At 42.5% G+C, this 23523-nt stretch overlaps 1 protein-coding gene and 1 pseudogene across 1 annotated transcript; both read left to right on the top strand.

The window, feature by feature from the left end:
* The first annotated feature begins 7047 nt into the window (after nt 1-7047).
* On the top strand, nt 7048-23158 carry LOC145405002 (PAS domain-containing serine/threonine-protein kinase-like). Its single transcript, XM_080276503.1, has 6 exons — nt 7048-7206; nt 9337-9465; nt 15078-15200; nt 16028-16168; nt 21056-21255; nt 23014-23158. The coding sequence occupies exons 1-6, from the start codon at nt 7048-7050 to the stop codon at nt 23156-23158; spliced, it is 897 nt and encodes a 298-aa protein (XP_080132629.1).
* On the top strand, nt 17663-17783 carry LOC145405158 (5S ribosomal RNA; annotated as a pseudogene).
* Nucleotides 23159-23523: the final 365 nt, after the last annotated feature.

Below are 23523 nucleotides of genomic sequence, written 5' to 3' on the forward strand. Positions count from 1 at the left end.
TTCAGGTAACTGTACACGGGTGATAAGCTGAATGGTACCTTGTAATCTCAGAAACCATTCACTACACTGGATGGTAATAATTTAGCCAAATGAATGGGGCACACAAGGGTTTCCATTTGGATGTGGTTGGGGTTTGTTGTTCACATAAATCACAGACAAATGAGACTGGTCACCCATATCTTAAATGTTAAGAGTGACAAGCCTGGTCCTGGGCCTCTAAACTCCTGTTCATATGGGGCAAAATGGGATTGGATGGTAATGATGATGCTGATGATGGTTATTTTTAATCTCATCCAATCTTTTGGTGAACAGTGGGGATATTAAAGACACATGGAGAGAGCATTATAGCCGGTCGTTGAATGAGGAGTTTGACTGGGATAGGGAAGGTTTGGAGCCAGCAGATCCAATGTTTGGCCCTTGGCCTTTGATTGATGCTGCTACTGTGAGTGGGGCAGTAGGCAGGATGCAGGTCAGGAAGGCAGCAGGTGTGTCTGGGTTGACTGCTGAAATGTTGAAGGCCTCAGGAGATATAGGAGTGAGGCTAGTCACTGACCTGATAAATATGGTCATATATGAGTTGGTTGTCCCAGATGATTGGGTGAAGAGTGTAACTGTTAATGTGTACAAGGGGAAGGGTGATGCTGTGGAAAGAGGAAATTATAGAGGTATAAAGCTTTTAGATCACATAATGAAGGTAATGGAGAGAGTTCTAGAAGGTATAATTAGAGAAGGAATGAATATTGATGAGATGCAGTTTGGGTTTATGCCAGGCAGGGGAACCACTGATGCCATATTCATTGTTTGACAGGTTCAGGAAAAATATATTGGAAAGAAAAGGGAACTATACTTTGTTAATTTGGAGAAGGCCTTTGACAGAGTCCCTAGAGAGGTAGTGAAGTGGGCAACGAGAAAGCTTGGGATTGAGGAGTGGCTGGTTAGGTTGGTTGTGGCCATGTTTGTGGGTGCTCACACCCAGGGTGTGAATGGAGATTTGAGTGATGAATTTTCCATGAATGTTGGTGTGCATCAGGGGTTGGATTTGAGTCCCTTGTTGTTTATCATGGTACTAGAAGCCCCCACCTGTGACTTCAGAAATGGACTCCCATTGGAGATGTTGTAGGCTGATGATTGCAGAGAATGAAAGGGAGGTGGAGGAAATATTTAGGAAATGGAGAGATGGTATGGGGCACAAGGGCTTAAGAGTAAATGCAGAGAAACAAAAGTGATTACAGTAAGACCTCACTATAACGGACTAATTGGGGCCCAATCCATTCTGAAAAATGCGGTTCCGATAAAAGCGACATCCGGACTTCCCCCTGCTAATCGGGCTTTTTCTGATACCGTATATCAGACATTAGTCCGGATCACGTGAACAGTTGTTTAACTGTTTTGACTACCATTGCGGTACTGTACTGTATTATAACTTCACTACATTAATCAAATGGCATAATATATATAATAATACAATACTGTACACTGATAAACATGTCTTTTATTTACCTTATTGTGGTGAACATAGCTGAAGTGGTCAGCAGTCTGGACTGCTTCTGGCTTTATCGGATTTTTTCCGATATGTAGGAGTTCAGTCCGGTAGTTCCTCAAGTCCGATAGAAGCGAATTCTGGTTTATTGAAGTCCGTTATATCGAGGTTTTACTGTATATCTAGGGTTGGTGGCAGTGCTGTCAAAAGGAGGGGGAGAGTGGCCATGTGCAATCTGCCACAAGGGTGTGGGAAGTAGTTCCATCTTGTGCAGTGTTTATGATAAGTGGGTGCATAAGAGATGTAGTAGTATTAGAAGTAGACTGCGAGATAATGCTGATTTTATGTGTGCACTGTGATGGGGAGAGCAGGTGGAGATTGTCAGGTGTGAAAGGATTGAAATTGCTGAGGAGTCTCTTGAGTGCGTGGAAGAGTTTTGTCATTTGGGAGACACGTTATGTGCTGGGAGTGGAGCTGGAGCTAGCTCTGTGGCTAGGGTGAGAAGTGATTGGAAGAGTTTCAGGGAGCTGTTGCCTCTTCTGACATTGAGAGGGCTCTCCCTGTGTGCTAAGGGAGCTTTGTAGGCAGCATGTGTTAGGAGTGTAATGCTGTATGGTAGTGAGACCTGGGCAGTAAAGGAAGAGGAATGCAAGCTCCAACGTACAGAAGTGACAATGATTAGGTAGATGTGCAGTGTATCCCTGAGTGCAAGACCTAGGGGGGCAAGGTTTATGATGGAAAAGTTAAAAGGTGGGATAGTACTGGAGTGTATTGGTGTTGTGATGAGGAGAGGTAGATTGAGGTGGTTTGAGGATGTGGAGAGGATGAGGGATGATAATTGGGTGCAGAAAGTGAGAGGCGTTAATATTAGGGGTGGGGTTGCGAGGGGTAGACCAAAAAAAAAACTGGGACAAGGTCATTAAGTGTGACCTCAGGATTAAGGGACTGAACAGGGAAGCTGTCAGAGATCGAGCAGCATGGAGAGCTGCCATTAGGTGACCAAGGCTGATGCATGCAAGCATGTTGGAGCCTTCAAAAACAATACGAGTGAAACATCATCATTATTGCAGTACTTACCATCACATAGTCACTAATGATTTTCAGACATGAAGTGCTTCACTCACTAGCCTTAAACAGTTTTAACAAAACCATAACATACCATGCCATCCACTCACATCACACCAGTATCATTAATTGCATGGCCCTGAGGTTGCTTTATCATGTATTTTTGTACTTGCTGGATATTTCATTTTCTTTTGTTTACAAAGGCTCCAGCATGCTTGCATGCATCAGCCTTGGTCACCTAATGGAGACTGTCTGCACTGCTTGATCTCTAGCAGCATCTCTATTGAGTCCCTTAACCTGGCCTCACACTCTGTGACCTTATCCCAAGTCTTTTTCTGCCCCCCTCATGCACCTCTGCCTAAGTGTTCACACCTCTCACCCTCCACATCCAGGTGTCATCCTCCATCATTTTCACATGCCTAGACCAACTCAGTCTACCCCTTTTCATCACAACACTAATACATAAAAATTCCAACCTTCCTTTAACTCTTCTCTTGCAGTTCTAACCCACCCAGACTTATTCAAGGACACATTCTACATCCATCCAATCATTCACGTCTCTGTACATTTATGCCTACAAATATCCCTTGCTTTTACTGCCCAAATCTCACTGCCATACAGCGTTACTCTTCTAACACATACTGTATACAAGGACCCCTGTGTACAGAGGGAGAGCCCTCCCAGTGTCAGGAGGGGGCAACAACTCCCTGTACATCTTCCAATCACTCCTTTTCTCTTGCCACCAAGCTAGCTCCAGCCCAACTTCCAGCACATATCATCCCTCAAATAAAATTCCTCCACACACTCTGGAACTCCTTAGGAAGATTAATCCTCTCCCATCCCACTGCCTCTGCATGGTTGCTCATACACACTGCAGACACAAAATCATTATTATTTTGCAACCTTCTTCATACCACTTGCAAAATATAAAGTCAGCTGTAATCAGTTTATAGCACAATGCAAATATAATAGGATGCATAGCATTGCATTTGACATTTTTAGAGAGAGCAGTACATGAGTGTAGGAGTTCGAGGAGGAGGTAAATGAATAGTAGTGAAGGGGAACATCATGTAGTGGAAAAGTAGCAGGGAAGAGGCATTGTCACAGCTGTCCACTGTTTTGTTGTGTGGGGGTAGTAGGGTATTGGATATAATGATCATACTGCTAATTAATTAATCTGTATTGCTCTGAAAATCTTGTACTGACTGTGTGTTGACAGAACACAAGTGGCGTAGGTGTGAATATGAGCAAGAACAGTAGCACCACAGCCAGCCCCAAAAAGCCCCACACAGCACCACACACAGTCTCTAAGGTACTCTGCTGTCTTAATTTAAGACTCTCAGCAGAAATCATGATGTGTTAAAAGTTATGAAAAAGGGATTGTCAGCTGGTTGAGAGTGCAAAAGATTGAAAAAGACTGAATGATAAATTATATGACATCTCGAATGGTGAGGGAAAATTTTACTCAACAGAGTAAAATTTTCCAGTGTTAGCCACTATGAAATATTTCCATTATGTAACTATGACTTTTAAACTAGTGCATTCATCATGGTATTTTCAGGGTGCCAATGGTGTGGACATGACACTTAGCCTGATGACTGTGGGTGAGGCAGACTTGGTAACCTCCACTCCGGCACCAGATCGTACAGACAGGCCAGGAAAAGACAGGATGGGCCAGCTTGAGGATGGGGACTACTGTGGCTTTGGCAGGCACAAGGATGGGGGAGACCTTGGTGAGTTCAGGAGAGGGAAGGATGGGAGCAGGAGGATAGACACACCAGTGACTCAGATGAGGGTACACAGTACGGCAGGGAACTGATGGCATCATAGAATTTGTGTACCTGAAACTGAAATGTGGCTACAGCCACGATAACTAGCCATAAAATTATTACTCTTAGGCAGGAAACTCAGCCATAAGTATATAGAATCAAAGTCTATACCGAGACACATTATTACAGTTATTCTTGTCACACATTTCAGATTTCATGTTCCCAACAGCTACTGGAAATATGAGAAGTAATTAATTGGTTACTGTATGGTTTTTGACACTATTAGGTTTTAGTTCTTAGTAAACATCAGCTGTACCATAGCCAGCCCTGCCATTGGAGTTAGTTAACCCAATAGCTGCTACGTACATCATGTGAAGAATAGCGCGCGACTGCTACGTACATCATATGATCAAGTTGTTTTTTTTTTTTTTTTTTTTTTTTTTTTTTTTTTAAGGCACGCTACATTTTTCACCCAAATGTCCATAAATAGTGTACCACAGCCAGACTAAGGTAAATAATGAACTCATATCTGTTTTTTTTTTTTTTTTTTAAGGCACGCTACATTTTTCACCCAAATGTCCATAAATAGTGTACCACAGCCAGACTAAGGTAAATAATGAACTCATATCTGGTTTTCCTATTCTTTTCCATGCACTCTTTCATTTATAAGAGCAAAAAATATTTTTGAGGAAAAAAAAAATCAATTTTTCTGTGCATGGGGGGATTGACCATGAAATCTAATGCTGCAGTTAACGGGTTAGGAGGAAGCACGATTTCATTTATTTTGATTTGAAGGCTTCATTGGTAAATAAATGCATTGGTACCATACTTCGGTGTCCAGTGTTGATAGTTCTTGTTTTATATGTTCCTTTTCCTATTTCATAATTTTTTCTGCATCATTTATTGGTGGGAAATAGGGTTACAGTTATGATGGTGATTATTTATATTGGCAGCCATCTTGTACCACATCCGGCGGGTGGAGGTATCTGGGGTGCCACATTACTGCCTCTGGATCACCCGTCATGACCTCCACCCAGACGATGAACCAGAAGAGAGAGTAGAGGAGAAGGTGGAGGTGATGGGGGATGATAGTGAGCTAGTGGAAGAGTTGGGTTTGTGTGTGCGTCGGCCAGATTGTCTCTCTACCCTGCCGCCTCCCCTAGGCCTATCCACCACACAACCATCACCCCTCACTGAATCCACTGATGTCTCACTTGGCCATGTGAGTTGAAAGAGAGAGAGAGAGCTTTCAGTAATATAAACTAAGTTCTCATTTTGTTACTTTATATTACATTCTTCTTTTGATGTAAAGTCTGCAGTAAATTGTTTCCTTTCATTAATAAAGGCTCCAACATGCTTGGATGCATTGGCCTGGGCCACCTAATGGTGGCTTTCCTTGCTGCTTGGTCTCTGGCAGCCTCCCTGTTCAGTCCCTTACCCATGAGGTCATACTCAGTGACCTTGTCCTGGGCCCTTTCGGTCTGCCTCTCGCAACTCACCCTCATCATGACACTTCTCACCCTTTGCACCCAGTTGGCATCTTCCATCCTCACCACATGCCCAAACTGTCTTGGTCTACTCTGTCCTTATCAAAACACTATTACATTCAAGTTCCATCCTTCCTCTCAGTTCTGTTTGCATTCCTAAGCCTTCCAGGCCCCTCATTCAAGGACTCTTTACACATCCATCTAATCATTATTATCACTGTGTTCTTGAGCCAGCAGATATTCTCTTCCTTCACTGCCCAGGTTTTATAACTGTACAGCATTACATTCCTAGCACACCCATCAAAAAATATATCATCTCTGTATGTATGAACCTATGAATGCACTCTTCTTTCACTGCCCAGGGCTCACTACCCTACAGCATTACACTTCTGACACATGTTGTATACAAGGACCCCATAGCATGGAGGGAGAACCCTCTCAATGTCAGGAGAGGCAACAGCTCCCAGAACTTCTTCCAGCCACTCCGTACCGTTGCCACAGCACCCCCACCTCCAGCACATAACATATACCCCAAATAACTAAACTCCTCCGCACATTCAAGGGACTCTCCAGCAGAATCAGTTTACTCCTATCTCTGTCTCTGCATACTCTCCCCTACACTCCATGCACAAGAAATCAGTATTATTGCACACCCTACCTCTAATATCACTACATTTCTTTTGCACCCAGTCATTACAAACACTGCATTACATGGAATTGCTTCCCACACTCTTGTGGCAAACTGCACGTGACCACATTCCCTCTGCTTTGACAGTACAGCCACCAGTCATTACTACTGTTTTTTCTATGTTTACTTTCTCCTATTTCAAAAAAGTCTGTTACAGTTCCATGGCCACATATAAAGCTTCCCCCCATTTAGAGTACCATTTGAATGGACAAAGCTATGATGTTTTTAACACAATCTTGGCTGACAGTGAGGATAGCCTGAAACAATTACCAGTCAGTATCCTGCTGATGAATGGGTTATGGAGATTATTTGTTATCTTTTTGATCCAAGAGTTCCCTCATAAACTGAATGAAACTGGAAGTAAGATTTAGGTAAAACAGGCATCATGTAACTAATAGGACTCTGTGTAACCAGATCTCTCCCCATACTTCTCAGGTAATAAGGTCACAAGCCCAACGAGCAAATAATGACAGGAGTGAAGATGCTGATGATGAAGACACAGACATTGAGCGAACAGATGATGAAGCCACTGATAACAGACCAGTAGATAATAATGAGATGGACAGCAAACAAATGCAGAAGAAGAAAAGCAATAATAATGATGAGGATGGGGACTCGGATGAAGATAGTCGACACACAAGTACTAACGGAAGTTCTGGAGCTGAGTATTCACTGATTCAGTCACGCAAAGGCAACCTGGATGATACCACCTCCAGTGTGAGTATGAGAAGAAAGAGAGAGAGACAGACAGACAACCCCCTGATATCTAAGTAAAATGTATAGGATGGTATTAGTACTGTGCAACTGGGTACTTACACCAAGTCTGGAGTAATTGTGCCAGCTACTTGAAAGTGTCCATTAACTTGGTTGATAACCACCTCCAATTTGAGTATGAGAAGGAGGTAAAAAAAAGAGGGAGGAAGAGAGAAGGATATCCATGTAAAATGTATAGGATGATATTAGTATCACAGCCAGGTAATCACACCAAGTATTGTTCCTGAAAGTGTCCATTACACAACTTATTGCCAAAATACTGTTTGTAGTACATATTAAAATATAATTATTTGGAATTTCTTCAATACTTGGTGTTCTGTTTACAGTAATTTTAAATTTCATCGTGTTACATGATTATACTCTTTTTAAAGGGAAATGTTTATTATAAATGTTTTTACAAAAATATTTGCCGGAAATGCTTAGGTTTGGCACTAGATAAATAAAGCTGCATGCATACTTCAAATTGCTGACAGTAATTGTGGACAGTATAAGGCATGTTATGGCAATGATGTAAATTTATAGCTCTGAGCATATAGTGTGTAGTCCTTGTTATGCACCTGCAGGGCAATTGCACCAACGTGGTAACAGGTAATTGGGTAATTGTTGTATGGGGTAACTGTGAAGAATTAAGCAGGAAACTAGAGTTGGGCTGTGAGGATGCCTGGAGAGAGCATTGTAACTGGTTGTTGAATGAGCCGAGGGGCTTGACTGGAACAAGAAAGGTTTGCAGTCAGCAGATCCAGTGTTTGGCCCTTGGCCTTTGATTGATGCTGCTACTGTGAGCAGGGTTGTAGACAGGATGTAGTTGGAGAAGGTGACAGGTATGTGTGGGTTAACTGCTGAAATGCTGAAGGTCTTAAGAGGTACAGGAGTGGGTTTTGTTACTGATTTGATAATCTATCTATCTATCTATAGCCCGACGCCCTAATCCCGCAAAGGGTTGCCGCAGACAAAACGCCTCCAAGTCACTCTGTCACCCACCATTTGACTCCCCCCCCCCCCCAACTCATCCCCCCCCCCTCCCTCATATACCTCTCAACTCCATCCCTCCACCTCATCCTCGGTCTACCCCTCCCTCTCCCTCCCTCCACCTCACCTACATACACCCTCTTAGTAAGTCTTTCATTCTCCATTCTCTCCACATGTCCAAACCACCTCAGTGTATTTCTCCTAATCTTTTCAACCACATCCACATCTACCCCACAACGTTCCTTCACTTCTTCATTCGTCAACCTGTCCCTCCACGTCACTCCACATGCTCCTCTCAAGTAACTCATTTCCACTGCTCTCACTCTTGACTTGTTCCCCTCTTGCAAGGTCCACGCCTCGCTTCCATATGTCAGGGTAGGGATCACAATACCATCATGCAGTGACTTCTTAACTTCCATACTCACCTCCCTATTTCTCATCACTACTTTCAGTGTACCAACAACCTTTCTTCCCTGCTGTACCCTTTCACGTACTTCATCCCCCAAAACTTGATTATATTTGAGTGTGTTTTCCTAGATGCCTGACTGAAGAGTGTGATTGTAAATGGGTATAAGGGGAAGGGTACTGCCCTGGAGAGAGGAAATTATAGAGGCATAACACTTTTGAACCAGGTAATGAGGTAATGGAGGAGGTCTTAGAAGGTATGATAGAGTAGATGCAATTTGGGTTTATGCCATGCAATGGGACCACTGATGCCTTATTCATTCTCCAACAGCTTCAGGAAACATGTATAGGAAAAAAAAGGGAGCTTTACTTTGTTTTTATTAATTTGGAGAAGGCCTTTGACAGATTCCTTAGGGAGGTGGTGAAGTGGGCAGTGGGAAAGTTTGGGATTGAGAAGTGGCTGGTTGGAGTGGTTATGATTAGGTATGTGGGTGCTCTCACCCTGGTGAGAGTGAATGGAGATTTGAGTAATGGTATGAGTGAAGTGTTATTTGTAACAGAGTACTGTACTCAGCAGTTGTAAATAGTGATGTAAAAGTCCAAGTGTGGTTTAATAGTGTGGGTACTTTTATTTTTCTTCATAACTGGAGGATCTTATACACGAGCAGCAGTGTGTAACTATGACCTTGATCTGTGCAGTGTGTTGATGAGGAACTTGAGCGTCAGACAGCAGGCGAGTTCAGTCGAAAGTATACTGTGCTGCGGCAGATTGGCAAGGGAGCATTTGGATGCGTCAGGATGAGTGTTCGCAATTCTGATGGTCTCCTGGTAAGTGTACACCATATTTGTTTGAAGTTTTTTATATATATATATATATCATTCTTTTTAAAGAATCTCATTTGAGTCAAGTCAGCCATAAAATCCAGAAAATTATCTATTACATTGCCAGTGCTACCAGTGAATTTGATTTACCAGTTTCCTCAAGTTCAGTAGCAATGATATAACAAATTTTGTGATATTTTAAGCATTTGTGACATTATAATTATAATCAACACTGATGGTATTCTGGATGAACTGTCTGGATATGGTAGATAGACTTTAAAAGTGCATGCAGTAGAGAGTGTTTTTGATTGGTGATGTGAATGGTAAAGTAGGGAATGTGAAGGTGGATGGAGTAGTTGGTGAGTGGGGTGTGCCTGCTGAGATAGATGAGAATGGCAGTGCTTTAGTGGACATTTGTACCGGGAGGGGGTTGATGATAGCCAGTACCCTCTTCAGGCACAAAATGATCCACAGGTATACATGGCAAGTGATGAGAAGGGTGGATGGTGAACTGAATGAAAGGAAGGCAATGATTGATTATTTGTGTGTGGATGAAAGGATGCGAAGATGTGTAATGGATGCAAGAGCATACAGAGGTTGGGGGAGTGGACTTTCTGACCACCACCAAGTGGTGGTCAGAATCAAGGTCCAAGTAAAATGGAGAAATAGAAGAAGGGAAGGACGGGAGGAAGGAGTAGATGTAAGGAGAGTGGAAAGGTTACAAGAGGATGAGAAAAAGACAGAATATAAGAGAGAAGTGGAGGAACGATTGGGTAAATATGAATTGGAGCAGATGGGGGACGTGGAAGGTGTGTGCAAGATATTCACAGAGGAAATATGTGCAGCATGTGAGGTGGTGTGTGGGGTGAAGAGAAGACGAAAGGGGGTGCAAGGAACAGCATGGTGGAATGAAGAGGTGAGACAGGCTGTGGCACAAAAGAAAGTATATAATGAATGGATGAGAAATAGGGGCGTGGAAGAAGTTGAGAAACGGAAGAGAGAGTTATATGTAGAAAGAAAGAGAGAGGTGAAAAGATTAGTAAGAGAATGTAAGAAGAGAGTGGATGAGGAATTTGGAAGGAATTTGAGTGTAAAGAGAAGGGAATGTAAGAAAATGTTCTGGAAAGAGGTAAAGAGAATCAGACAGGGTGGCAATGAAGTTAGTAGGGGAGTGAAAGATAAAAATGGTAGATTACTAGTTGAGAAGAGAGAAAAAGTGAGCAGATGGAGGAACACTAATGAATTGTTGAACATAGGGAATGAAAGTAATACGAGTATAAGTGGCTGGGGAATGGCTGGGAGAAGGAGGGAGGTGAGAAGACAGGAAGAATCAGTAGGATGGAAGTTGTGAAAGCATTGAAGAAAGTCAAAATGGGGAAAGCCTCAGGAATTGATAGTGTGTGTGATGAAATGCTGATGCATGGGGAAGAGATAGTAGTAGAATGGATGTGGAAGATGTGCAGATTGGCCTGGGAGGAAGGTAAAGTCCCGGATGATTGAAAGTCAGGTATAATTATTCCCTTGAACAAAGGGAAAGGGGAAAGAGAAGTGCGTGATAATCATAGGGGCATTTGTCTTCTTAGTGTAATAGAAAAAGTATACGTTAGGATACTTATTGACAAAGTTAAGGAAATAACAGAGGAATTAGTTGGAGAAGAACAGGGAGGCTTTAGGAAGGGAAGAGGTTGTGAAGATCAGATTTTCATTCTTAGATTTTTAGTGGAAAAGTGTCTAGAGAAGGGAAAGAAGTTGTAAGCGGCCTTCATGGATCTGGAGAAAGCATATGACAGGGTGGATAGACAAGGATTGTGGAAAGTATGAAGAATATATGGAGTAGATGGGAAGTTGTTGAATGCTGTAAAGAGTATGTATGACGGTGCTAAGGCTGCAGTACGTGTGGATAGTGAACTGAGTGAGTTTTTCTATTTGAAGGTTGGTTTGAAACAGGGATGTGTCATGTCTCCATGGTTGTTCAATCTGCATATGGATGGGGTTATAAAAGAGACACAAGGTAGGGCAGTGGATGTTGGAGTGGCCCTAATGAGAGAGGGCAGTGTTTGGAAACTCCCTGTACTATTGTTTGCAGATGATACTGCGTTGTTAAGTGAAGACGAAGGGGAGCTGCAAGGCTTGGTGGATGAGTTTGGGAGAGTGTGTAAGAAAAGGAATTTAAAGGTGAATGTAGGGAAGAGTAAAGTGATGGTCTTTGAGAGAGGTGGAGTCAGTGAATATACAGTGAGGTTGGATGATGAGGAAATGGAAAATGTGAGTACGTTTAAGTACTTGGGTAGTGTGATGAGTAAGGATGGAAGTTTGGAGGGTGAAGTGCTTGAAAGGGTACAACAAGGAAGAAAGGTTGCTGGTTCCTTGAAGGCAGTGATAAGAAACAGGGAAATGAGCATGGAAGTGAAAAAGTTATTACATGACAGTATTGTGATACCAACTTTGACGTATGGAAGTGAAGCTTGGACGTTGTTGGAGGGACACAAGTCAAGAGTGAGAGCAGTGGAAATGAGTTATTTGAGAGGAGCCTGTGGAGTCACATGGAGAGACAGACTGACAAATGAGGATGTGAAGGAGCGTTGTGGTGTGGATGTGGATGTGAGAGGATGCATTAGGAGGAACACACTGAGGTGGTTTGGCCATGTGGAGAGGATGGAGATTGAGACACGGATGAGGAGAGTGTATGTGAGTGAGGTGGAGGGGGAGAGAGGGAGGGGGAAGCCAAGGATGAGATGGATGGATGGAGTGGAGAGGTATATGAGGGAAGGGGGTGTGAATTGGGAGCAGGGCAGTGAAATGGCAGGGGACAGGGTGACGTGGAGGTGATTTGTTTGTGGCCACCCCGTATAAGGGATTAAGGCATCTGGCAATAGATAGATAGATAGAAAGTATATGGCTGGGTGTTGTTTATTATTTACAAGGTGCTCTGTTATTGTTTAGTAAATGGTATCTTAAATGTCAGGACCAACTTGCCTAGCCCTGGACTCCTACACTTCTCATGGGGCAACATAGGATTGGATGATGGATGGACGGATGAAGTGAAAAAGTGTACAGTACTCCATTTATTTGGGCATGCTCACGGTCTCTCTTTCTCTCTCTCTCTCTCTTTCTCTCTGTACAGTATTGTGTATATACTGTATGTGTGTGTGTGTTTGTATATACAGTTCCCTTGCGTCCAACACATGTTTGTCCACTTCGTTTGGGTCCAACACAGTCACCAGAAAAAATATTAACATACAGTATTTTGTTGTAACATGGTGCCTCGCACCCAACATGGAACCAACCCTTAGAAGTGGCAGAAATCCGAGAAGTTCTTTCGCTGCAAGGCGATACTAGTCCAGCACGGTACTGTACGCACTGCCCATGCTATTGACGCCAGCCAATCAAAACTCGCAATTCTCAGTCCCACTGCCTGTGTTTGTGATGCCATCAAGTCAAATATCAGCATGTGGTTACGTGATGCGCACAAGTGCTTTTATGTGCTGCCTCAGTCCCTTGTCTCCTCGTGTTGGACTGTGTCTTTCGTGCAGGACCATGCTTTTGTGTGGCTTTTTAAATTCCCCCACCCCCCCACCCCCTTACCCATTTACTCAGGATGCCTAGAAAACCACCTCCTCCAGACCTTCCCATGAGAATACAGCATATCATTGAGATCCTACATACTGCTGAGACCCTGAAAGAAACAGTCAGCAAGGAACGCAGCGAAATTTGTCGTCAGGAAGTGCTCAGTAATGTGAAGAACCGTGTGTGTTATTATGCTGATCAGCACTCATCTTAACCCCTTCTTTACCGAAAATGTGTTTTGATGTACCCCCATACATCGCCAGTAAACACCCGTGAGACACCGGAACCGCTACCGTTGTACGCTGGTACACCCTCTAATGAATGGCAGCTTATGGGCCTCAGGGTAGCCCGGTAAGGCTGTTTCTGAGGACCTCGTGTTACCAACAGCTCTGTGTTTTGACGACAAAGTCTGTGACGAAGTTCTGACGAATTCTGACATCATAAGATACGTCATAACTTAGTTGCGGTGGCGCCAATGGCTTGCTCACTCATCTGTGATGTAACCTCTTTTAGACCAATCATTATTTTATTTATAATTTCTACTACAGATATCGTACTATATATTCTGCTGACATATGGCAAAATTTACACCCCTTGGCCTGCCTGAGAGAGTCAGTTACCACGCACTTGACCACGAGAGAGGGTGTACAGGATATTTTTCTCTCATGGCATCTCTGGTAAATTCCGATAGTGACGAGTTTATTCCTCATGAGGATACTTATTTAGATGTATCAGATGATGCCGCATTGTCTGATGTGTCAGTAGATGACTGTGATCCTGAAAATGATAGCGAAGTTGATGTGAGTGAGGAAGGAGGAGGAAAATAGTAGGGAGCTTAGTGACGCTGCACTCTCTGCAACAAGTGGGTCAAGGTCGCCATCACCATCACGTGTGTCCACATACTTCATGCTTAGCTTACAAGGTACATAAATAAGCCATCCATCTTTGCAGGACATTTTTTTCAAGCCAGTTTGTACAGTAGTTACCTGGGTAACAGTACTTTAGCATAAGATATGTAAACGTATATACCGTAATGATTTATTTAATATTTTTTTATTACCAACATCATGCTGGGTTTATGTGATCATCAGTATACAAACAAATAAAAAAGAGTGAATAGTTTCGACGTGGCAAAAAATATACACTACCCCTCACACTATGGGAGGGGGAGCTATCAGGTCGGTATGGGGGGTAAACGTAATGTTTACATTTGGGGGAGGGGTCGGTAAAGAAGGGGTTAAAGGTCAGCAAATTATTCATAGTATGAAAATGTGGGGGGGTTAATATTTGATGAGGACTTTTCCAAGGTTTACTGACTTATTTTTTCCCTTAATTTCTTTTATTTGTCCAATTTGGTTTCTTTTATTTGTCCAATTTGGTTTTGGTCCAACACAGCACCTGTGTTTGATGCGAGGGTCATCCAATCCTGTGTTGTCCCATGAGTGTAGGAGGGGCGTAGCTAGGTAAGTTGGTCCTGGCATTTAAGATGAGAGTGACCAGCCTCACTCATCCCTGAGTGGCATTAAGTGACCAATAAACCCCAACCATCCCTTGGATATAATCCTGCACAAGCTTAATCTGATTGGAGTGCCATAATTACCCACTAAACCACCCGGCACCATAATTTGATTATGTGGTTGCCACCCAGTATAGGAAATGATTTCCTGGTGTTCAGGAAACCATTTGGCTTGTCACTCAGTGTAGAGTCACCCATAGGAAGAAGGAAGAGGAAAGAATGACAGAAGAGGGAGTGTAAAGTCACCTGTAGGCAGAAGGAAGAGGAAAGAATGTAGGAAATAAAACAAGAAGAGGAAGGAAGGAAGGAAAGAAGGGAGAAAGGAAAGGGCAGACACCCAAGAGCTGCCACTATGTCGAGTGAGTGGATGGTGGACGCTTGAGGGTACTGTATACAGTATATATACATTCTACATTGCCCCCTCCTTGAGGGCAGGATGATAACAATATTGATGATGCATTTATTAATGTTATTTAGCTATGTAGATTATGATGTGATTTACATACTGTTTATGACCATTTGTTGTTGTATACAGGTTGTGACAAAGTTCATCAAGAAGGGGAAGGTGTACAAGGACAGCTGGGTGGATGATATGTTGTTGCGTCGCCGTGTGCCACTCGAGGTGTCACTCCTCATGACACTTAGCCACCCGAACATTGTGAGTCACACCAACATGTCTTCACATGTAGTACTGTTATGCAATTGCACTCCACTGATTCACTGAAGGTGAAACATTGTCCTTGATGCAACTTATGCCATTGGCTCTCCTTGCCAAGGGGTTGAGGCACTGCCTTCATGTAAAGGATTTTGGTTAGAAAGTATAGCCTTCGTGACTGATGCTGATCATGACATCAGCCAGTGGTCTATGAGTGATCTCAAACACTTGGCTGCCATCCACAGTCACACTGATACTGAAATGCTCATTCAAACAAATAGTATCTGCCTGTCTATTATACACCTCAGTCCATTAAGAGGTGACCGTAACTAAATTGTCATATTTCCATCCTATTCTCCGCCATCAGGCTGCCCTTTGTTCAGTTGACACACCCTGCTCCCATATATCTCTCCACCCCATTCTTCCATCTTATCCTCAGTCTCTCCTTCCCCTTCTTCCCTCTCTTCCTGCCACCTCATGCACATACACCGTCCTAATCAGTATCAGGCATTGTTATGACAGTTGAAGTACCGGTACAGTGATCCAGAAATCTGACAGAGCAAAATTTAGTTATGTCATTTGTGTTGACAGAAAATAGTCAAACTTAGTTTCATGTACTGGAATGTTTTTGACCCCCCCCCCCCCCGGGCCAAACGTATTGAATTGTTCAATGGTTTATGATCAGAAGTGTCAGTGTCTCATTATCCTGAGTTTAAATGAGTCCTTAGGAACTGTTGTGCTGATAACATGAATGATATACAGTATATCCAATTGTTGGAATTTGTTTTTTGTGAGGAGGCTGCAGTCAAACTTTGACATTCTCTCACCAGGTGTCAGTGCATGAGATGTTCGAGAGTGAGGACTACTTCCAGCTGGTGATGGAGAAGTGGGGGTCAGGAATGGACCTCTTTGAGTTTATTGATCGCAACCCAGTCCTTGATGAACCTCTTGCTGCTCACATATTCAGGCAGGTCAGTGCACAGAATACTGCTATAACAATGCTGACATTACTGTATTATCATTCTCTTCATCACTGTTATCATCATCAAGATCATCATCATCATCTTCATCATGATCTTTGTAAATGGTATTAGTTTTCTTGTCAGTGAGTACACAGCTGGGTTATGACCAGGAGGAATGTCAGACTTCAGATGAGGTGAAAATTTGTGCAGCACCATGTGAATAGGAGGGTTATGATATGGCAAGAAAGATTGCACTTAAGTCATGTTGTGAATCCATCCATTTATATATACTGTTTAGATAGGTAGATAGATAGATTATATATATATATATATATATATATACATACACATATAATATATATATATATATATATATATATATATATATATATATATATACATATATATATATATATATATATATATATATATATATATATATATATATATATATATATATATATATATATTATATTTAAAAAGCTACAAAGCGGCTTCCTGTACCCAGGAAACCATTTACTATGTGGGGTGGCAACCATATAACTGGGGTGTTTGGCTGGGTTAAGTGTCCCCCAGATTCCCCTGTCTAAACTCAATCATGGCAAATGTTTCGGAGAGCCTTGGAGAGCCCAGTACAATACCTGCCCAGAGCCACAACCAAATGGGCAGATTCACATGGCCGTGTGGAATGCGAGAGGTGTGAATGAGGAGAGCAAGAGGGTGAAAGTGGTGAATGTGTTCAAGAGTGCGAGATATGCTGTGATGGCATTATGTAAAACAAAGATGAAAGGTTGTGAAGTGGAGGAGTGGGAGGGTGTGAAATGTGTAAGATAGGGCATGAATGGGCAAGGAATGTGCAAGGAAGGAGTTGCTTTGTTGATGAATGAGGTGTGGCAGAGTGGAATGAGAGATTACAAATGTGTCAGCTCGAGAAGTATGTATGTCAAGTTCAAGTTTGAGAAAGTGAAAGTGGCTGTGATCGTAAGAATATGCACTGTGTGATGATAGGAGTGAGAGAGAGAAAGACAGGTTTTGGGATGAGGTGGTTGAAGTAGTGGGAGAAATACCTAGGGGGCATAAAGTGATTGTAATGGGCGATATGAATGGAAGAGTAGTCACTGGTCTAGAGGATGACATAATGGGTTGTAATGGAGTACCAGGAGAAAATGACAGTGGGAAGTGACTGAAGGATATATGTCAGGAAAGGAGGCTGTGAATTTGTAGCTTGTATTTAAGACACAAAGATGCACATAAATATACATGATACAGAGGGAACAGGGATCATGTTGAAAGGAGCCTGATTGATTATATGCTCGTAGAGAGGTCGATGCTGGGAATGGTTGCTGATACGAGGGCCGTGAGAGGTTGACGTGGAGGTCTGTTAGATCATGTGATTGTGGTATGCAAGATCAAGCTGAGAGGAGTGAGGTGGACCAGGAGAGAGAGGAGCAGTCAGGGAGAAAGACTGAAAGTCGAGAAGCTGAGATCAAAGAAATGGCAGATGTATACAGGACCATACCATTTTGAATGCACCGCTTCTTGTCTGATCAGCGAAGTTAAGCAACATTGGTTCTGGTTAGTACTTGGATGGGTGACCGCCTGGGAACACCAGATGCAGTTGGCATGTTTTAGTGGTAGGTGGGGGCGCTCACCATCCACTCACTCGACGTAGTGCCGCTTTGGGTGTCTGCCCTTTCCTCTCTTCTTTCCTTCCTCTTCTGTCATTCTTTCCTTCATTTTTTCCTCTTTCTTCTGCCTATGGGTGACTTTACACTCCCCTTTGTGCCTTTCTTTCCTTCTTTCTTTCCTCTTCCTTCTGCCTATGGGTGACTCTACACTGAGTGACAAGCCAAGTAGCTTCCTGTACACCAGGAAACCATTTACCATGCTGGGTGGTAACCATATAACCAAATTACAGTGCCTGGTGGTTTAGTGGGTAATTAAGGTGCTCCAATTGGATTGAGCCTATATGGGTTTATATCCAAGGGGTGGTTGGGGTTTATTGCTTATGTAATGCCATTCAGGGATGAGTGAGGCTGGTCACTCTCATCTTAAATGTCAGGACCAACTTGCCTTGCCCCGGGCTCCTATGCTCCTCATGGGGCAACACAGAATTGGATGATGGATGGATGAATACAGGACCAAAGCAGGGGAGGAGTTAGAATCAGTGAATTGGAATTAAATGGATCTGGACAGCCTGTTGAATGCATATAGGGATTGCTTAGTTAGGAATGCTAAAGTGGTGTGTGGTGTGGCATGAGTAACAACAAAGAAGAAAGTTACAGCTAAAGCGGTGTGTGGTGTGGCATGAGTAACAACAAAGAAGAAATGTACAGCATGGTGGGATGAAGAGGTTAAGACAGCAGTGGAGAAAAAGAGGAAGAAGTGGCTAGAGTGGTTACAGGACAGGAGTTCAATTGAAATACCAACTGAATATATTGAGAGCAAGAAGCACATAAAGAGACTAGGGAAGAGGAAAAAGAAGGATGTAAATGATGATTTAGGAAGAAAAATGAATGCAAATTGCTCAGAAAACAGGAAGTTATTCTGGAAAGAAGTGTAGAAATGTAGAAGTAACAGCAGAATGAATGTGAAAGTGTGAAGGATGTAAGTGGTAGATTATAACCCATGGAGATGAAGTAAGGACCAGATGGAAAAAATATTTTGAAAGCCTGATGAAAGGGAATAGAGAGAGCAGAGCCACTGTAAACATGATTGGTTTTGGGGGTGTGCAGAGAAGGAATGCAGTGCCAGGAAACATGTTACTCGCGCGCGTGAAGAACGCTGTGAAGCGGCTGAAAAGGGAAAGCAGCTGGGGTTGATGAGGTGCATGCAGAGATGATTAAGTGTAGTGGAGAGAGCAGAATGAAGTGCATTTTGGAGATATGTAAGAAGGCATGGATGAGTGAAACTGTGCCACCAGAGTGGAAAAAACTGTGATTGTACCCCTGTACAAAAATAAAGGTGAGCAAAGTGAGTACAAGAATTATCGTGGCATAAGTTTACTGAGTGTGGTAAGGAAGGTATATGGAAGAATTATTATACCAAAAGTAAGAGAGAGATATCAGACGTCCTAGTGAGTGTTGAACAGGGTGACTTTAGGAGTGGCATAGGATGTGTGGATCAAATAATTACTGTAAGACAGATAGTGGAGAGGGCATGAAAGAAGGACTATAATGTGTTTATGGCATTCATGGATCTGGGAAAAGCATACAACAAAGTAGACAGAGAAGGATTGTGGAAGGTTTTGCATGTGTACAGTGTAGATGGTAAGCTGCTAGGTGTCATCAAGAGTATCTATGATGGTAGTGAAGCATGTGTAAGGGTATGGGCATTTAAGTGAATGGTTCATAATCGGTGTGGGCGTGTGACGAGGTTGTGTGATGTCCCCATGGTTGTTCAATATGTACATGGATGGGGTGATGAGAGAAGTAAAAACATGAGTAATGGAGAGAGGGATGGCATTGGTAATGAATGGTGATGTTTGGATTATCTCAAATCTGTTGTATGCTGATGATGCAGTAGTACTTACAAATACTGGACAAGAACTTGGTAGACTAGTGCAGTGTTTTGCTGATGTCTATGAACGTCGTGCCTTGAGAGTAAATGTAGAAATTAGTAAAGTGATGGTTATTGAGAGAGGAGGTGACTCCCAGTGTGTTACAGTGAATGGAAAGAGACTAGAGTTGGTGAGCAAGTTCAAATACCTGGGTACAGTGATAGAAAAGAGGAAAATGTGCAAAAGAAGTGGAAAGTAGAGTGACACAAGGAAGGAAGGTAGCTGGTGCTGTGAAGGCCTTGATAAGAAAGAGAGGCTTGAGTGTTGCAGCTGCATGAGGCTTATATGAAGGAGTGTTAGTGCTAAGTGTAACATATGGAAGTGAGAATATAGTGTGGTATGAAAATGAAAAGTCAAGAGTAAGAGCAGCGGAGATGGGACTGCTGAGTAATGTATGTGGAATACAGAGAGTGGATAGCATACGAAATAAAGTTATTCGTGAAAAATGTGGAGTGAGGAAGTCTGTGGACGCCAGAATCAAAGAGAGTGTACTGAGATGGTATGGTTATGTGGAGAGAATGGATAACAATAGAGTGGTGAAAAAGGTATATCTGAGCAAATTTGAAGGAGCGAGGAGGCAAGGTAGGCCAAAGAGAAGGTGGAGGGATATGGTGGATGAGTGTGTGAGGAAGAGAGATATGGAAGTTGGTGAGGCTAGGGAACTGACAAGAGATTGAGCTGGCTGGATGAATGTTGTGAGAAGTGCATTATCAGGGATTCGACACCCCTTTTTAACGTGATAATGTCAGGATTGACTCTGTCGGATATGTTTATGTGAAGCTACAGAATGTGGTACGTGTTTTTGGTGTATCAGATAAAGCCAGGATTCTGGGGGCTTGAATGATGAGTGAATGGAAGCGTGGCCCATTGGACTGGGTAAGCTTAGGCTGTCTGGACATTGGTACTCCTCACCCTGCCCTAGGTGGAAAAGGAGGTCCGAATCATGATAATGATGATGATGAGCTATCAAGTACTGGTAACATACTAGGTGAACAAAGAGATAAATTGTAATAGCCACCTAGGTTGCATTCAAGTAGTTTTGAACAAAATCTCACCTGTACAAAGGTTAAAAAGGATAAAGAATTTTTTCCAGATAAGCTTGGGGTTGCAGAAACAGCAGATGTAACCCCATCTACACGTTGCTGCTGTTTATGTTATTAGGTATTTTATTCAAGTTAACACTGGGCAACTTTGTGGGGGGGAGGTGGGAAGGAGGGGAGGAGCCCTAACTGTTCATATTAATCCATGTATTTTTCCTCCACACGTGGCATCATCAAGGTTCTTCTTCAATATTTTATTTAGTTAAACTCCAGACACCAGATATTTTTGTTGAACAGATTGTGTCAGCACTTCGGTACCTGCACTCACTGAATATTGTGCACCGTGATGTGAAGGACGAGAATGTAATCTTGGACTCCAACTTCCACGTTAAGTTGATAGACTTTGGGTCGGCAGCATTCACTCGACCTGGCCGCACCTTCGCACAGTTTGCTGGCACTGTGGAGTATTGTAGTCCAGAGGTCCTCAAGGGGAACAGGTGGGTAGTGCTTGGAGGTATGTATACAGTACAGGCAAAAGAAGTCCTTGGGAATGAAGTGAAAAGCCACATACATGTTAGCCTCTTCAGTACAGTACTGGACAGTACATCTTCAGTACAATACAGTAACGTACAGTAAACTATCAGTTAATCGTTGTTGCAATATCCTGCCCAACCCAATACCTGGTGCTGCTGGCTCGGCTCTATTAAAACAATATCCAGTGAAATTATGCAATACCCAGCGCCACAAAGGGACGTAGCCGGCGGTTGTATGTAATATTCGGCTTCGAGGTATATCAACTGGCTTATACATGGTAGCCATCTGGCACTATGTTACTGTATTTTATCATTACTTTATTGTATTTTATGCATAATTTTCATCTTTTACTCATTGGAAAGTTTTTAGGATAGAGGGTTTAGACAGATAATAACACAATATCCAGCTCAACACTGAATATGGATCCAATTGGAGGGTACAATACAATATCTGGCGTAGGGCTTGGCTGAATTACGCCAGATAGTTGAGAGTTAACTGTATACTCTATTACTCAAGTCATGCTGCTGCCAGACAGTTTTATTCAGTTTAAGAGAAATCCCTCATGGTGAAGTGGTTAGTAAAGATAGGCTAGTTTTTACCACTCAACCCGTACAATCCCGCCGTCGGCCTGGTGCCGACAGTAAAAAAAAGTCTCACTGAATCTCACCGATGTGATGGTGCTGACAGCCCTGTAGCATCTCAGATTGCTTCAGTCTAGCTAATTTTTTGCTAAGGAGTACCTTAATGTATTGGCAACACTGTGCCAAAGCACTTGTAGCACTGAGTTTGGTTCTTGGTGGGTGGGTTACATCAGTTGGCCACTGTCTGTCATAGCGTCAGGATGTCGTGAAAAAGTGTCTGGGATTGGGTGGGTATAAAATTGCAAAAATGCCTGGGATGGTACGGGTTAACTACTGGTTGCTTAGTTTAAGAGAGATCCCTCATGGTGAAGTGGTTAATAGAGATAGGCTAGGTTTTACTACTTAACTACTGGGTGCATTTTTCAAGGTGAGTACTATCATCTAATGCTAGCAAGAATAAAATCTAAATGATTTTATTGTACCAAAGGGGTTTAAATTTTTGGATTTTAATTTCCTTGTAACACAGCCATCCAGTGTTTGATCTAGCTGAGAAAGAAAAAAATAATGATGATGACATTGACAAGTTGTAATGAAAATAAAGTCCACATATTTCTCCATCATTGTCCTAGATTTTGGATTTCATATATTTGTCATTTTCAGTTTGAAGTGCTTTAAATTACAGTCATGTGGTTCAGCCATATGAGGCAAGTGGATAGTAAGAAACAGACTGAGAGTGTATGCGAGGAAGAAGAAAAACAATACCGTAATTTGAAATGAGCACTCTGACCAAATGGATCCTAATCTAACCTGTTATGCAGTAGAACCAAACCTAATTTATTCTGACCGAATGGAACCCAAATTTACTTATTCTGATAGTGGAATCTAATTTAATCTATTTGATCCAGTATAACCAAATTTAACCTAATTGATTCTTTGCTAAATGAGCACTCTGACCAAATGGAACCTAATCTAACCTGTTATCCAGTAGAACCAAACCTAATTTATTCAGGCCTAATAGAACCCAAATTTACTTATTCTGATAGTGGAATCTAATTTAATCTATTTGATCCAGTAAAACCAAATTTAACCTAATTGATTGTTTGCTAACCTAACCAAAACTAATGTAAGTTGGCCCTACAGGTACAGTGGCTATGAGCTGGAGGTGTGGTCCTTGGGTGTGACAATGTACACACTCATGTATGGAGAGAACCCTTTTTATGATATTGATCAGACCATCTCTGCACCACTCACCTTCCCATTCCACTACTCCACCGGTCAGTCTTGAGGGCACTTTTATTCTGATTGGAAACAGGATTAGTGGTAGGTGGTGGCAGCCATCAGCCACTCACTTGATGCAGTGCCACCATCTTCCTTCACCTTTATCATTCTCTTTCTGTGTCTGCCTTCCTCTCTTCCTATTTCTCTCATCTTTATTCCCACTTTTTATTTCTCCTATTTCCTTTTCAGGTGGCATTATCCTGATTGACAAGCTAATGGTTTCGTGTAAGCCAAGAAACCATTTACAGTGCTGGTTGGTAACCATATAGCCAACCCATACGTGTTCCCTGTGTGTCAGGTTGGTGGAGGGTTAATGCCCCTCCCCATAAAATAATTACTACATAACTCAGACAAACAGCCACGTCTTATGGG

The sequence above is a fragment of the Coenobita brevimanus genome, chromosome 65 (assembly GCF_032717465.1).
Source record: "Coenobita brevimanus isolate Jiangsu-jjx chromosome 65, ASM3271746v2, whole genome shotgun sequence".
Taxonomy (NCBI): Eukaryota; Metazoa; Arthropoda; class Malacostraca; order Decapoda; family Coenobitidae; genus Coenobita; species Coenobita brevimanus.